The sequence below is a fragment of the Opisthocomus hoazin genome, chromosome 22 (assembly GCF_030867145.1).
Source record: "Opisthocomus hoazin isolate bOpiHoa1 chromosome 22, bOpiHoa1.hap1, whole genome shotgun sequence".
NCBI classification, from domain to species: Eukaryota; Metazoa; Chordata; class Aves; order Opisthocomiformes; family Opisthocomidae; genus Opisthocomus; species Opisthocomus hoazin.
In genome coordinates this window covers 11,397,846-11,412,573 of record NC_134435.1, presented here as the reverse complement: position 1 = coordinate 11,412,573, position 14,728 = coordinate 11,397,846, and the positions used below count along the sequence as shown (strand labels likewise).

The 14,728-nt window shown below is 50.9% G+C and overlaps 1 protein-coding gene across 1 annotated transcript; it reads right to left on the bottom strand.

Annotated features, from left to right (window-relative positions):
* Positions 1-1,530: 1,530 nt before the first annotated feature.
* Positions 1,531-13,650, bottom strand: STC2 (stanniocalcin 2). The gene is made up of 4 exons (XM_075441374.1): positions 13,500-13,650; positions 11,484-11,626; positions 8,771-8,982; positions 1,531-5,153 (listed from the first exon to the last, which is right to left on the bottom strand). Exons 1-4 carry the CDS (start codon positions 13,648-13,650, stop codon positions 4,760-4,762), a joined length of 900 nt encoding a protein of 299 aa, XP_075297489.1. The 3' UTR covers positions 1,531-4,759.
* Between the last annotated feature and the right edge of the window lie 1,078 nt (positions 13,651-14,728).

Genomic DNA, 14,728 nt, shown 5'->3' with positions numbered 1-14,728 from the left:
AAAAAACGCAGTGCGCTCTTTAATGCCAACGAGTGCTCGAAGATCAGCACAAGCTATTCCTGGGCTGTAGCCTGACTGCAGGTTGGTCTGAGATCACATCCCAACAAACTCTGTCACATCTCTGCTGGCAAGATGCACCTTCCTACTGGTGTTTGACGACAGTCCATGGCAGGATCATAAAGAGCTGCTGCAAAGAAATGCTACAGGTCCTAGATTGCTGCAAAACCCATTTAGGCTTGTGAAGCCCATCTCATCCCAAGGCTTCAACTGGATTAGTTATTTTTAAACCCCTACAGAAGGAGTGTTAAAAATGTGCTTTTTCATGCAAGCAGCCTTAAAAAAAAAAAAATCCTTGCTTTATGTTCTGAGGTGCTTTCTCATAATTTCCCTATCTCCTCGCTGCCTACACTCCGACGCTGTATGAAAATGACTTTGGAGACAACGCAAAGTACTGTTTCTGCAGCTTGCTTTTGGTAAATCTTAGGATTTTGCTTTTCTCCTTTGCTGAAACTCCAGTAAGCATTTAAGATTTTGGTATCTGATCATTGCTGGGATGGTGATGGAGTGATCCGAGAGAGACTTACAGCTCCTGCACGTGCCTGTTACATCCCCATACAGAGCCCTGGGCTGGTACTTATTGAGAGATTATTAGTAGCTGACAGTGGAAAGCCAAATGGACGTCCTCTGTTTCTAAGGTAAAATCTTGAAGGGATAACTCTTGCTATTACATGAACTGACTGGGTCTTTCATACATGCAGGACAAATCTTATCAGCTACTACAGCTTTTAGAAAGCATTGCTGTTGTATTTGTTAACGGGTCTGGCTGAAATTCAGTGCTCAGGGCTTTGGCCCGGTGCTGGGGGCTGCTGACACCTCGCCCACGGGCGGGTGCTGTGGTCAGCCCCAGAGCCCCTTCCCAGCCTCGACGGGATGTGCTGAAGGGGTGCTGAGTTGTGCCTACAGCCAACCTGGCTGAGCAGCGTGCTGCCTCCCAAGGGACTTCCGTAATCCAAGATAAGGGCAGTGAGAAGAAACATGTAAGCACCTGTGTCCCCCTACTCCCTTCCTAACCTCAATTTGAAGCAGGTGAGGTTGCTCTGATACGTGGCAGTGAACCCTATCCATGGCTCCTGCTAAAGGAAAAACCTCCCGAAACAAGCAGGGGCTTTGTCTGAGCCTGAGAAGGGCACGGGCTTCTGCTCCCTGTTTTCATCCTCTGGTTTGTTCCACATCTCCCGTTCTGCCCTCAAACGAGCCGCCAGGTCCCAGCGAAGCAGCCAGTGAGGTCTCCCTCCCCCGGGGGAACGACACGCCGGTGACGGGGTCTCTGCCCCAGCGCCGCTCTCCCCAGTGCACCCAGAGGAAGGGCTGGCTCCCGCCCCGCATCCTGCCCCAGCCGGGGCACCTCTGCCCGAGCAGACAGATCACCCCTGCCCTCCTCGGCTGAGGCTGCTGGCCCAGCTTCAGAGGGATTTTCTTACCCCTTATCGCAGCAGCTGAAATTCCAGCTAAACAAAACCCAGCCACAGACTTATTCAAAACATTTATTAGTGTTTAAGGAAAATAATAGTGTGAAAGGTACAGAGCTTTGTCTAAAGCCATATGCATTTTCTTTTTTTACAAGCTTATTTGGCTGCAAATTCTACATGAGATAAAACTAGTATGTTTTTTCTCCCAGAGATTTGGAATTAAGGACAGTTTGTCTTTTCTTTTTTTTCCCTTTTGCTTTTTTTCCTTGTAGTTCAGCACTTTAAGTTAGGACAGCATTTTCCGGGGTTTACTGCTATCTTTTTCCAGTAGGCATTTTGCTTCTTTCAGTATTTTCATTCCAGAACAAGGCTCATTCCAGATGCAAAGCGTAAAGGAAACATTCATACCTTGGCTTTTAAGCTAAACCTCCTTCATGAACAGCAAGTTCACAAGGAATGTTAATTAAAGCATCATACAGTATCTAAATGGACTTTTTTTTTTTTTTTTAATAAAGAATTAAGGCTATGCAGATGTCACAATAAAGTAATCTCAGGTAAAACGCACCCTATTTGTTAGATATGAAAGAAGGTTTAACAATAAATAAATGATTTATGCTGTCAATAACATTATGGAACTGTATAAAACTATATTTACGCAGCTTTAAACATAAAAAAAACATACTAGTGGCATGAATATATACAACACAGGTCATGACGTACGTTTAAATTATCATAGCCAGCAGTGTTCTTTTAAATGGAGACACTATAATAAATAGAAATGTTAAATATTTACAATAATAGCATATGTGGAATCAGTAGATGAACACATAAAATCTTCACACACAGAGAAAAAAAAAAAGTTATGCCTTATACAAAAATCCCTCCCACCCACAGCTTGCCCCACCCCCCAATTTTTATTGACTGAACAAGGGGAATATACAATTTTCCCCACAGAACAAATGAATACAAATAAAACTGTATGCATGCTGAGGTGGTATGTTGACTGAGACATTCAAGGATGTAGATCTGTATGTTTGGTTCCCATTGATGAATCAGACCTCTAATGAGAGAGGGATCTTACTTTAGTTGAATGCAAGAACATTATGTTGGTAGTGAGTTGTTGTTTCTGTTTTGCGTTTGTTTGGTTTGGTTATTTTTTCTAAAACGCTTGGATTGCCTTTTTGGTTTGAGCTTGTTCTTCATGGTGGCAATGTGCCACCAAGGGGGAGAGGACGCTCACACAGGAAACCCATGGAGGCACGCCAGAAGCCTCCTTACGGTACCACCAGCAGTCCCTCAGGTGTTGGAGCAGAGGAGCCAGCCATCAGCAGCAGGCCTGAGCTGACCTTGGCCAGCTCTCCGTGGGACAGGCTGGGTGCCCGTTCCGCGGGAGAGCCGCACAGCGGCAGCGGGCACTGGCACTGCCAGGAGCTCCACTCCTCACGTCAGCATGGTCTTCGCCGCTACAGTACTTGGCCCAAACCTACCTCTCCCCAGCTAAGCTGAACGAAAATTTTGTCATAGAACTTAGCTAAAATCAGGCAGGATCAAGGTCATGTCTTTGAACAAAGACCTGGTGATCACATCAAGACACACTTTTTTAACTTAACGGTCCTCTCTCGCTTCCTACGTGGTTTCTATTAAAAGCAATGCCTATAACTTCTGTGGGTGGATACATGCATTAAACCCTGAATATAGCTATTAGGAGCTGTGTTCACTTAGCAGTAACTAAAATCTGAGTTGGAAATCGTAGCCAAATTCCAACACCCTCTACTGTTTATACAGCTCCTTCCCACCATGCGACAAGACGTACGTTAGTTCACTGGGTACGTTCTGTCTCTACTGAACTGCCTTCCTGCCCCCACAGCTTTCCTCCCAAACTTTCTAAATAAGAAGGCTCAAATCCCTGGTGTGATTCCCACTTTCTAAGAAAACTTGCTTTTTCTCTAGAGCAAGCTGAAGAGCTCACCCTTCTGCCCCTGGGGATGCTGTAACCTCCATTTCCAGTACAGTATCTGGGGATACAGGATTGCAGATCTGCAACCTGAGAATTACAGTTGCATAGGGAGTAGGAGAGATGTGTCCAAACACCTCATTCACACTTAAAACTGCTTACAGACAATAAGCTCCTGACACTCGTTATCTTTAGTAACTCATTCTGCAGAGACTGGTGGTCATTATCTGCACAGCGGTTAAAAACACCCAAATCAACCCCCTCTCCTTAACTTTGGCATTTGGACAAACCACAGCTGATAGGCAGGTTAGAGTGGGGCTCCACATCCCAGCAAACCACACCATGCTACTGCTAAGGAGAGACAGATTTCTGATGGGCCTTCAACGCAGCCCTACAGAAGAACTAAGTATACGGGGTCCTTCCCCGTCTGAGGCTAGCCCCATCCTTTCAAGCTTGGGCTGCCCATGAGGGTGGACGACTTGTATCACCGAGTGGGCAGACGTAAGCAGAGAATATGCACAGGGTTTTCAGAGGTCCACGAGCAAGCTCTTGGGGTTCCTCCATACTGTGCAAGTCTTAACAGTCACATTGCCTTGTCTGGAAGCTGCTACTTGCCTTCGATATGCTGAAGCGACTGGATGAGCAAGTGTCAAGTTATGCAGTGGTCAAAAACCGAACAGGGGGCACTTAAACGAGGCAGCATCACCCAGATGGGAACAATGGCTCAGGAGTTAGGTAAGAGAAAGCGGCGGAGCTCCAGACTGCATGGTTCTTGTGCGACAGACGGGGCAGCTATTTCATTAGAGAGCGTCACACAGAGAGCCTTGAGCTCTTGCGTTGTCAGCCACAGGCAGAAACCAAATCCCCCTGGAATTCAGCCATCCGCTGAAAGGCTGCGCCCTAAACCTCTGGAGGTGTTAAGCCACAAGCGGCCACATGCAATCTGGCAGAGCCTTCCTGGAACCTTCTCCCCAGCCAAGGGGACCAAGAGAAAAAAACAAACCCCCAAAACAACCCAACAACCCCCAAACAAGATCCTAAATTTCAGGTGATGTCAGTTTCATAAGATAGGGGAAAAGAATTTAGCCGGACACATTTTGCCACATTTGGTGGCTGCTCAAGTGTCGAGTTTGCTGGATCAATAACCCATTGCCACTGCTCTCCCTTTGCTACTATATACACTGTTGCTGAGGTCCATATATATCTTGCAATGCCCTGTGCTTGACCTCTGAATGGGAAATGCTTTGGAATGTCCATAGACAGGAAGACGGGACTCAACGGAGGAGGTTTCCAGTGGAGGGGGAGGATGGGGGGAGCAGGGAGTTGGTGCCTTTTTTCACCTCCGGATGTCAGAGAAGTCGGACAGTTCGTCTGCCCGGTCCATGATCCCATGTGCCCCTTTGGGACCGTGGCCCCCAGCTTTCACCCGGGCATGGGCGTTCAAGTGGCCCTTAGTACCTCTTTCTCCCTTTGATGCTCGCAAGCTCTCCCTGTGGTCGGAGTCGGAGTGGGCCAGCATGTCCCCACGGCCAGCAGCAGCTTTGCTGGCTTCACCCGGCTTCTTCTCGGGACCCAGGATGGCATCACCATGCACAGCCGAGGTGCAGAAGCTCAGGATGGAGCAGAGACTTCCCCAGTTCTGTTCACACTGGGCCTGGACGCTTCTTGTTATTGCCTTTTTCACCTCCTCGCCACAGGTGAGCAGGATATTCACTAGGTCAACATATGGCCTAGAGGTAAAGGAAACAGTGAGAGTAAAAAAAAAAAAATATATAAGGGTTATCTACCAGTAAACAAGTGCAATGGCCTCCCTGCCTCACGCACCCTTGTGCACAGCACAGTTCAGTAGCGTCAGCCCCCTGCGACCCACTGACTTGGCAGCCTTATAGAGCAATTCTGCACCATACATTTATTATGTGATATATTCTAATTGGCCATACTGCTGCAAGAAATGATGGCATCCCGTCAAACGAAGCTTCACTCAAGTGCTGGATCTGCCTTGACTGCTCCCTCATAGGAGATGCTCTGGGAGAACTGCAGCGTCCACCAGAGCACTGTGTGAGGTCTGCAGGCTCGGCAAGTGGGGCTGTCAAATGGAAAAACTGCTGTCTCACACCTTCTGCCTCTATCTCTTTCCCTGCCCTTTCATCTTTATTAGTCAGGATACATGACAGAGGAAACCTTCTCATGTCCAGAGCCATCAACTTCGTCGAAGAGCTTCCTGTCTCCAGATGAACGGCTGGTACAGAGCACAGCCCCATCACCAGTCTGCAAGAGGGAGGCATTTTCTCACCTCTGCGAAGAGCAACAGATACTCAACTGGAAGTTCTCTGGCTTTTCTTACCATGTTTAGCTTTCGCTAAACTGATCTCCAGCACAAGCAAGATTGTGTCTGGACACAGGATCTGACTGCACAGAGCTCAGACACAGCGAAGTCCACTTTGGTGGCACTGTTGCTTCCCACAGCAAGTTTTTTTCTTCATTTCCTTACAGAGTTGAGTACAGCTTTCAGTATATACCTTTCCCCAGCCAAACAAGGACTCCAAAGGAGCCATGGCCAAACACCGTTTCTGCGTCCCACTGGCCCCTCTGCGCCCCAAAGCACAACGCAGCCCGAGCGCAGGCACCTCGGCTTCCTCAGCCACGGGTCACTGAGCGCAGCAATTTTAAAATAGTTGCGGTCACAAGTTTTGTGGGTCAATATTGATGTTGTCTATTGACACAGCCACTCAGCTGCTAGCAGGCCCAGAAGGACTTGCTTAAAAGTCTTCCACAGTAGGAAACATCCAGCATGCAAGCAGAGAACTGCCCCGGGTCAGCAGCTGTGGCTGTATGGGGCGGTGGGGTGCACCTTCTGGGCACACCGGCCACCAGCTCTGGTGGCTGTGGACAAGTTGAAATCTCTTTCCACAAATGAAGTCAGAAGAGATGAGGAAAACCAACAGATTATGATCAGTGTCTGACACTGCCCTGATTTTACTTTGCCCAACTGCTGAAACTCATTTTCAATGACTAATCTTGGAAAGCCACCTATTCCCCTATCTCAAAGGATTTCCCATGTTTGGATTGCTCCTGCCATTTAAAAAAAAGTTACTTGGAATGCAGCAGCGACCGATCTGCCAGGGCCTGTCACCACTTCCACCATACAAATGGGCCTGACCCCCACCCCACCGCAGCTGACTCAGGAGGAGGCTTCACCGCCCTGGTCGCGTTCCTCAGCACGCGTCGGGAGAAAACAGTCAGAACAAAAAGTCAGAGAACAAGTCTGAGAGCTGCTGCCACTTGCTTCTGCACTCTTGATTTTTGTTTTAAATGTTAAATAGAAGATGAGAGAGAAGGGAACACGTCACATTCGAAGTGATCCAGCAGAGGGGGGCGGGGGGAAGAGAGAAATCAGTTATTGAAATTGGGCATAACCTTTACAAAAATCTTTGGAAGAAAAAGGTTGCTGGTATGACTAAAAAGTGGCTCAGCTGCCAAATATTTCAGGTATTCGGAGTCTGCCAGAGCCCTGCGGATTAATACTGGCCCATTTCTCCTTTGCTGTTTTACTTTCTGCATTTCAGCTGGCCTGACCATAGTACCTGAACTGAGCACAAGGCTGCGAGTCAGCAGATGTGATTTTATTTCCAGCTCTGCCACACTTGCCTATTGATCCTGAACAAGTTCCTTAGTTCAAACGCTTTAGAGACGGCCTCTAAATTTAGGGGAGGGGAGGAGGCTGGCTGGCTTCTATTTGGGGAGTCCCGCACAGGAAAGCTAAGCTCTGACTCCGTGAGATGCTGAAAATGAAGTGTAGGAAGCTCTAAATGAGATCGTGCAAATTATAGGTGTTCAGCTGAATGATCCATCTCTTCTCAAACTGAGAACCCCCAGGTAAAGCTCCCCAGAAATAAGCAGCTGCCTTTGAGCATACCTGCTTTAGCCTGTTTGTAAAACAAGGATAACTCGCTTCTCTTTGGACAGGCCTTTGACTTTCACAGCTCATCTCCAAACGACGGGGGGAGTTAACTGGTACCCAGTACCATGTACCCAGTTTATCGCCTACTAGCACAGCCTGTGGGGTGCCCGGAGAGAGGTGCCGCTGTGCAGGAGGGAGCCCCAGGCAGTGGGATGCTGCCCTTCGCCCTGGGAGCAGCCAGCAGCCCCCCCAGGCTCTACCACCAGCCATGCCTTTGATCCCAGCCTCAGGAATGCCCACGGAAGGGGCCTTGCTTTCAGGCCACCATGTTCAGCTCGTACAAACCACAGCAAATGATTCTGCATTTGCGAGTAAACTGGCATCAAAGCGTCTCCCTGCAACTGCAGCTCAAGTATTACGGGGGTGGTTTTCAACAGCAAGTAAGGGAATCGGGGCACAGCTCCTTTGGAGACCAATGAAAATGCAAGGCTACAAGTCCACAAGAAATGATTCAGTGTAAAAAAAAAAAAAAGAAAAGGAAAAATCTGTCATGATTGCTGGGATTTAGGGTTTTTGTGCTAATATCCACTAGGGAGAAAAAGGCTTAGAGGCGTGGTAGGAAGATGCTCAAAGGTAAGCCTGCTGCCAGGCTGTGGCTCAGCCTTCTTGTTTGGAAGCGAGATGTTCACCTGCAAGAAAAATGGGTTCAAATTTTGCATCTGCACATAAGGAGTTGGTACAAACAGCTTGTGCCTGGTTTGTTGCTGTCATGTAGCAGCTTTGTTCAATTCCAAATAGCATGTGTGCCTGCCATTCCTCAGAGGCCAGCTGTGCTCCCAGTCAGAGGGACGAACTCCTCAGCATCTGACTTGTGCCTTCATTTTGTACACCTCCATGTTTTATTAAAAAACATCTGAGGTTAATAAGGAATAAGATGAATGGGAGATTACCTGGGGGACTGCAGCTCTTTCAGGGACAATTAACAAAGACATTTGAAAGTATGTATTTAAAGAAGAAATTATCATCTTACTGACAACTTTGCATAGACCTGCTTCCCCCTTCTCCTCTAGCTGTCATCTTTAACAGGATACTGGGGTCAGGAACCATGCCTTTGAGCTCAGAAAGCACAGAGACATTGTCAGATGCCTCTGGAAACAGCAGACACTGACACTGCACTTGCTAAAGGACCAAAGAGACAGCCAGATCCAACTTCAAGCCATTCCATTCCCTTCCACAGAAACATCTAGCCCTTTGTAAACAAACTCATCTCCAAGGGCCCGTGCAAAGAAAGCATTACCTTGGTCTGGTACATGGGAAAACAAGATGTGCTTAAGGCCAGAAGGAGGTGAAACAACAGCTTTTGGGCAGATGCACAGCCCATTGGCACCATCGTGCTCCTGGAAGGAGCTCCCACGCCTCTGACTGCACTAGCACGGAGGCACTTACTCATGCTGCAGCAGGTCTTTGAAGTGAATCATCTCCACAATGACCTGGACGTTCTCCTTGGCGGCAGAGCAGAGGTCATGCTTCAGGTAGCACTCCCGCTGTAACTGGAACACCATCTCTTTAATGGCAGGGCACTTACGGCTGATGCAGCTGAATTTATGCCTCAAGGCATGAGCCTTACACTTCAGAGCGTCTTTAATGAAGGATTTTCCCTGAGAAGAAAAGAAATGGAGTAGGTCTGTATTTTTGTCCATTAAGCACAGCCGCTGATTTATGCCCAGCTAGCTGCTCCTCTGTAGGACAACGTCAAGGGTTATTAGATTGCTCAGGGTACCACTTAATGGCTTTTCCCCCTCTTCTCTTTGTTTCTCTGCCCTTAAAAGATTCCAGTGGACCTGAACATACAGGGCTTCCTCACTGGTGCTTGGAGGTTTCCTCTACCCCAACAGCTGCATGCCCAACAAGGGAAAGGGCAAAAGTAAGCACCTTGAAATAATTTAGTGCTTGAGTTACTGGCTATGTTCGCTTCTGGGGTGCCAGCACAGCAGGTTCACACAAAGGAGAGGGCATCCTGCCGTGGCTGAGGTCCCCAGGACCACAAGCAGACACCCATTCAGTAACTGCAAATTAGGTTTTTCTGATTTTAAAATTAGTTTGCAAACTCATAGACATGTATGCACCTGCCCCGTTCCCCATCTGTCAGTGTTTTCTCTAGTACCACTTCCTCTGAGAGGGACTCAAATCAGCACTAACAATAATCCCACAGTGTCTTGATGTCTGTTTGCTGCAAGAAATCCTGAGTGAGATTTAAAAAAATCAAAGCAAGAAACTAAAGAAGTAAGCTGCAGGAAAACTGCTTTAGCATCATCTCTTTAGCCACTGTTTGTGATGCCTTCATTCAACTGCTTAGTGGGCATCAGAACCACCCCTTCCTTTTCTCTCCTTGCTATCGGATGCTGTAGCTGCCACACGCGGTACATGTGTCGCAGGCTGACAGCTCTGCTCAGGCTCCCTTTACTTTGCTGAGCAATAGGCATGTGGAAGCCTCCTGCACTGCCTCCAGCTCTTCATTAGCTTCAGATTATTTTACACAAGTGCTTCATGAAGACCATATTCTTGTCAACCTTTATCCAAAGAGTACACTGGCAAGGCTCCATTGGAATTAACTAGGATTCACCCAGACCTGCAAGCAGATTTTTGTCCCCAAATTGTTTAGTGCCAGAAACGTTTCTTGCTGATCAAAGAACTGCTTCTGTCATCATCCCCCTCTATTCCCTATACCAAAGGCACTTACTTGCCCTTCACTTCAATTACAAACATGCACAGCACATTAGGCAAGTAATGATAAAAAAGAAAATTCTTATGCAAATCAAACCTGATATCAATTCTCAGCTTTCAGAGAAGGAAGGAGAGCAGAAAGCAGATAAAAGAAAATGGCCAGTGTTAGTCTTGTCATTTAATGCAGCCTGAAATAACTGTAGATAATACAGAGATGAGCCACGAAAAGCCATGTTGCAGCAGCAGCTAAAGTCACCTCTGTGTTAAGTACAGCTCCAGGGGTTTAACACTTCTGCGCTGCAATGGAGACAGCCTGGATGTGAAATGGGCTGTATTTGATTAGCAGTATCTGGGGATCCTGGGGAACAGGCATCAACGGCTATGCTCAGCCTCCACAGGCACATTTCCCTCCCCTCCCAGCCGGGCTTGCTTCTTTGGTCAACTCTGTTCACTGACAGGATACTGTGCAAAAATCAATGAGCGTTTTCTGGAAGCCCCTTGGAAACTAAGCTGAAGGTTTTCAGATACCCACAGAAGAAACAATTCCTGTTTCAATGCCTAACCAGACCCTTTGGACATCCTTGAGAATTTGAGCCTAGAACTCCAGCACTTCAGAAGTGTTTCCTACTGGGTGGTCCCACCATCCCTCAAGGAACAGGCTGAAACCTGCAGACAGCTCTACTTTATACCATGCTTTTAACAGTGCCATGAGTCTGCTGCTTTTAGTCAAGCTATACTGTAAACTACACGGTCAAGCCAAATGCTGCTGGCCCATCGTAATGCTTCCTTCCCTCCACACTGAAACGGGAGAGTAGGTTTACAAGATGTAGTAACAGGATGTCTCCATGATGCATAAACGGTCTGCGGAGAAAATGAAGGAGACAAACTTAACACCACACACCGTGTAAGTAATGCATTTTAACGTCAGCGCTTGAACCAAAGACTTATTTGAATACAGCAGCTTTAGGAGGTTGCCTGTACTGGTTGTGTGCAAGTCTTGAAAACCAACTTTAGTAACTGCACATTGGGAAATATTTCGATACGTCTCAATGAACTGGGTGCCCAAGTTGCATTTCAGAACTAGCTTTCAACCTGGTGTAGAAGCTTAAAGGGCTTAGTATTTCTGAAAACAATGTTCAGCTACATCAGCGTTCTGATTTAGCTATCCTGGGTACAGGAGAAGCGAGCGACCGCAGGGCGCTGTAGCTAGAGACAGCCCGTCTCCCGGGACAGGCTGCACACCGCTGCTCTGGTACTGTTCTTGGGTCTTGGTTCTGGGCCCTTCAACAGAAAAATTCTTATCAAAGCTGGTCATGTGCAAAAGTAGATTTGCTCTGTAACGGTAACTTATTTCCCAAGATGCGTTAAAGAAATAAAATACACGCCGTGTGTATACTGGAAGCAAGCAGATACGTAGGACATTTCACTGTGTTACCTGGGCATCAAATTTTCCAGCGTTGTGCAGGAATGTCATGCAGATCTCGTGTAAGCCTCGGATCTCACAAGAATTGTTTTCAAAGCATTCAAACACTCCACATCCCACATCGCCAGCATTAACCAGGCAGTGCTGGATTTCAGCTAAAATGAGCATCGATTACAGTTAATTTGAAGAACTGTTCGTAGCTGGTGGTGGGTAGGGTGGGGAGGGAAAGCGTTATTTTGCTAACATCATCAGTTCAAAAGAAAAAACACGTGACAAGTTATTGTACCCACAGCATGCCCACTTTTTGCAGAAATTAGGCCAAAACTTGGGTGTATTATGTGATGAAAGTGATATCTAACAAGTAAATGCCAAATCCACTATGCTTACATCAAGCTCTTTCACTTGAGAACTGTCTAATGCTTTTGCATTCCCTGGGAGCAAAGGACAGGCATGATTTTTGCTGTCTGACTGGAGTCCCCCATCAAATTCAAGTACCAGAACAAGATGCTCTGGATCAAGGCAGCTAAATTTTCTCATTCCTGGTACTTTGAGGTAGTTTCTGGCAATTTAGCACAATGTTTTTTACAGACCACTGGGCTTCCCATCGTGATGTCTACAAAGTTCATGGCAAAACTCCCACCGATAAAGTCCTTTGCACCGAGAGTTGCATAAAGCTGCAACTACGTCCTCAGCGATGCAGAAATCAATTGAAAAAAAAAATTTATGTATGTGGTAGGTAAAATAGATCTACTGGGGCTAGCCATTACATACGTGTTTATTCTGCCCCTTCAGATGTTATGTAATACTGTAAAAAAACGCTGTCTAATACTTACCAAAAAAACCCCAAAAATCTAATTCTTAACAAGCCAGCTTCTAGTCCTTTAAAAAAAATGGATATAGCAGTACTGCCAGAGGGAAGATGGTTGCTGAAAAAGCCCGGGGACAAAGTTAAACAGGGGCAGCTTTTAGACCAGAACTGAGGATGCAAAGAATTCCTGTACTCTGTGCCCTAGTGGTACCTTTAATTAAAGCTCGCCCTTGGGAGCCAGCCTAATCCCCCCCCCCCCGACCGCAGCGTGCTTCAGACCTCCCCAGCCTCCCCCCTGCCATGCGGCCCGCCCGCAAGTCTCTACAGCAACTTTCGGGCTGATTTCAGCCGGCTGCGAGAGGGAGAGAGGAGCCGCGGGTGGAAATGCGGGGTCTGGCCGGGTTCACACGACCCCCCCCGGCTCAGAGGCGAACCCCCGCCCCCCCCGGCCCTGCTACCTGCCCCGAGGCGCATCTGGGGCTGGGACGGGGCGGCTCCGGGGGGGGATGGAGCTCTGCGCGGAGCCGGGCTGCAGTGCTTGTGTTGGCATGGGGCTGCCAGCCCTCCGCCGGCTCCCAGGGCCCGGCTCCAGCCTGCCGAGAGCTGCACAGTGCCGTGATTCACATGTGGCAGTCCCTAATGGGCATTCGTGCATTCCTGCTCGTGTGTGTTTAAACACGTCCCGCAGCACTGAGAGTGTTAAAAAAAAAAAAAAAGGGAAAAAAGGGGCGGGGGGGGGGGAAGGGAAGCGTCTGGATCCCGCGCTCTCTCTCTGCACGGCTGGGAAGCGATCCAGCAGAGTGCACGCCTCAGCTCCCTCTTTCGAGGCAGATAATACCCGGGGGAGGGAGCGCGGGGGGCGGGCGGGGAGGAGAGAAACCCCCGGCCCGTTGCATCACCGCACGGCTCCCTACGGAGGAGGCAAAGCCCCAGTCACTCCCAGCCGCTCCCCCCCCCCCCCCCCCCCCCGACCCGCTTTCAAACGCTGCGCCGAGAAAGTTTCTCCTCCCCAGCTCCAGGCCGGCATCCCCCGGCCCCAGCGCTGCCGCGGCTCCCGCAAGGGCAACACGTGCGTGGCAAAGCCGGGCTTCGCAGGTAATCAGGAGCCAGCTCCCACTTCCTCCGGTGATTTACGCCTGACGGTCGGACACCGAAATAAAACGCCGGGCGTAACTCGGAGTGGCGAGGGGACCCCCACCCCGGAACCCCGCACCCCGTACCTGTGTTCTGCAGGGACAGGCGGCCCTTCTGCTGCGGGGTCCTGTCCGGCGGCCCCTCCGGCGGCCGCGTGGCCTCAGCGCCCGCCGCCGCCCGGGCCCCGCCGAGCAGCAGCGCCAGCGCCAGCAGCCGCCCGCCCAGCTCCGCGCACATGGCCGCGCTCTGCCCCCCCCCCCGCCGCCGCCGCGTCCTCCCCCGCGGGGCGCAGCACCCGGGCCCAGCGCGCTCCCCGCCGCAGCCCCGCGAACCGCATGTGCCCGGCGCGGCGGCGAGCGCGGAGTGGCGGCGGCGGGCCCGGAGGGTGCCTCAAATATCCCCGCCGAGCGCCGGTGTCACTCGCATGAGGGAGCCGAGCAGGTGTCGCTCCGCGCCGCGGCCAATGGCAGCCGCCGCCCCGCTCCGACCGCCCGCCGGGGGCCGGCCCTGCCCCGCCGGCAGGTTGCAGCCTCCCGCCTCCCCCACCCCCCCTGCAACGCACCGCGGGGGACGGGGGCGCGGGGGGCAGCGGGCGGGGACGGCACCCCCGGCGGTGGAGGGGGGGGGTGAAGGTGCCTCCCCCTGACGGTATGGGCGGGGGGGGGGGGGAAGGGGGGAGGGGGGGGAAGAGGTGAAAAAGCGGGATTTGGAGGAGCGCGCGGCTCTGGCGGGAGGGGGGGAGCGGGGCCGGGCCCGCGGCTCCGGGCGGGGCGGGGAGCAGCGGGGGGCCGTGCCCGGCTGCCCGCCGGCCGTCCTGCGGCACCGCCGCCTCGCTGCGGGACTGGGTGGGAGAGAAGACAAGCACAGTCCCTCTCCGAAGCAGCCACCGCACTGACTTTCTGGGAAATCCTCCACTCCCCTCCCCCTTGTTTATTTTTTGCCCCCAGGATTTCGTACCCTGCGAGTTGCGGGGGGATCGGGGCCAAATCCATCACCGGGGGAGGGGGCAACGTGGTACCTGAGTGCGGCCCGGGCGCTGCCTTCCGTGCCACCCTCCCGCGCCACGACGGGGAGAGCATCCGCCTCGCGAGCCCCCCCGGGACAACCCCACAGCCCGCTCTGGCCGTCCGGTAGCTGGAGCGGGGCGGCGGGGGGGGGGGGGGGGTAGGAAAGCCTCGGGCAGGTGATGCCAAGTGCCGCGCTGGCTGGGGAGGGGGCGTATGCGCCCCCCCTCGCCCTGCCGTAACGCACACTGGGTGTTTCATCAGTCCCCCCGGGCCCCCGCCTCCCCCCGAGCCCCCGCGGTGCAGGGCGG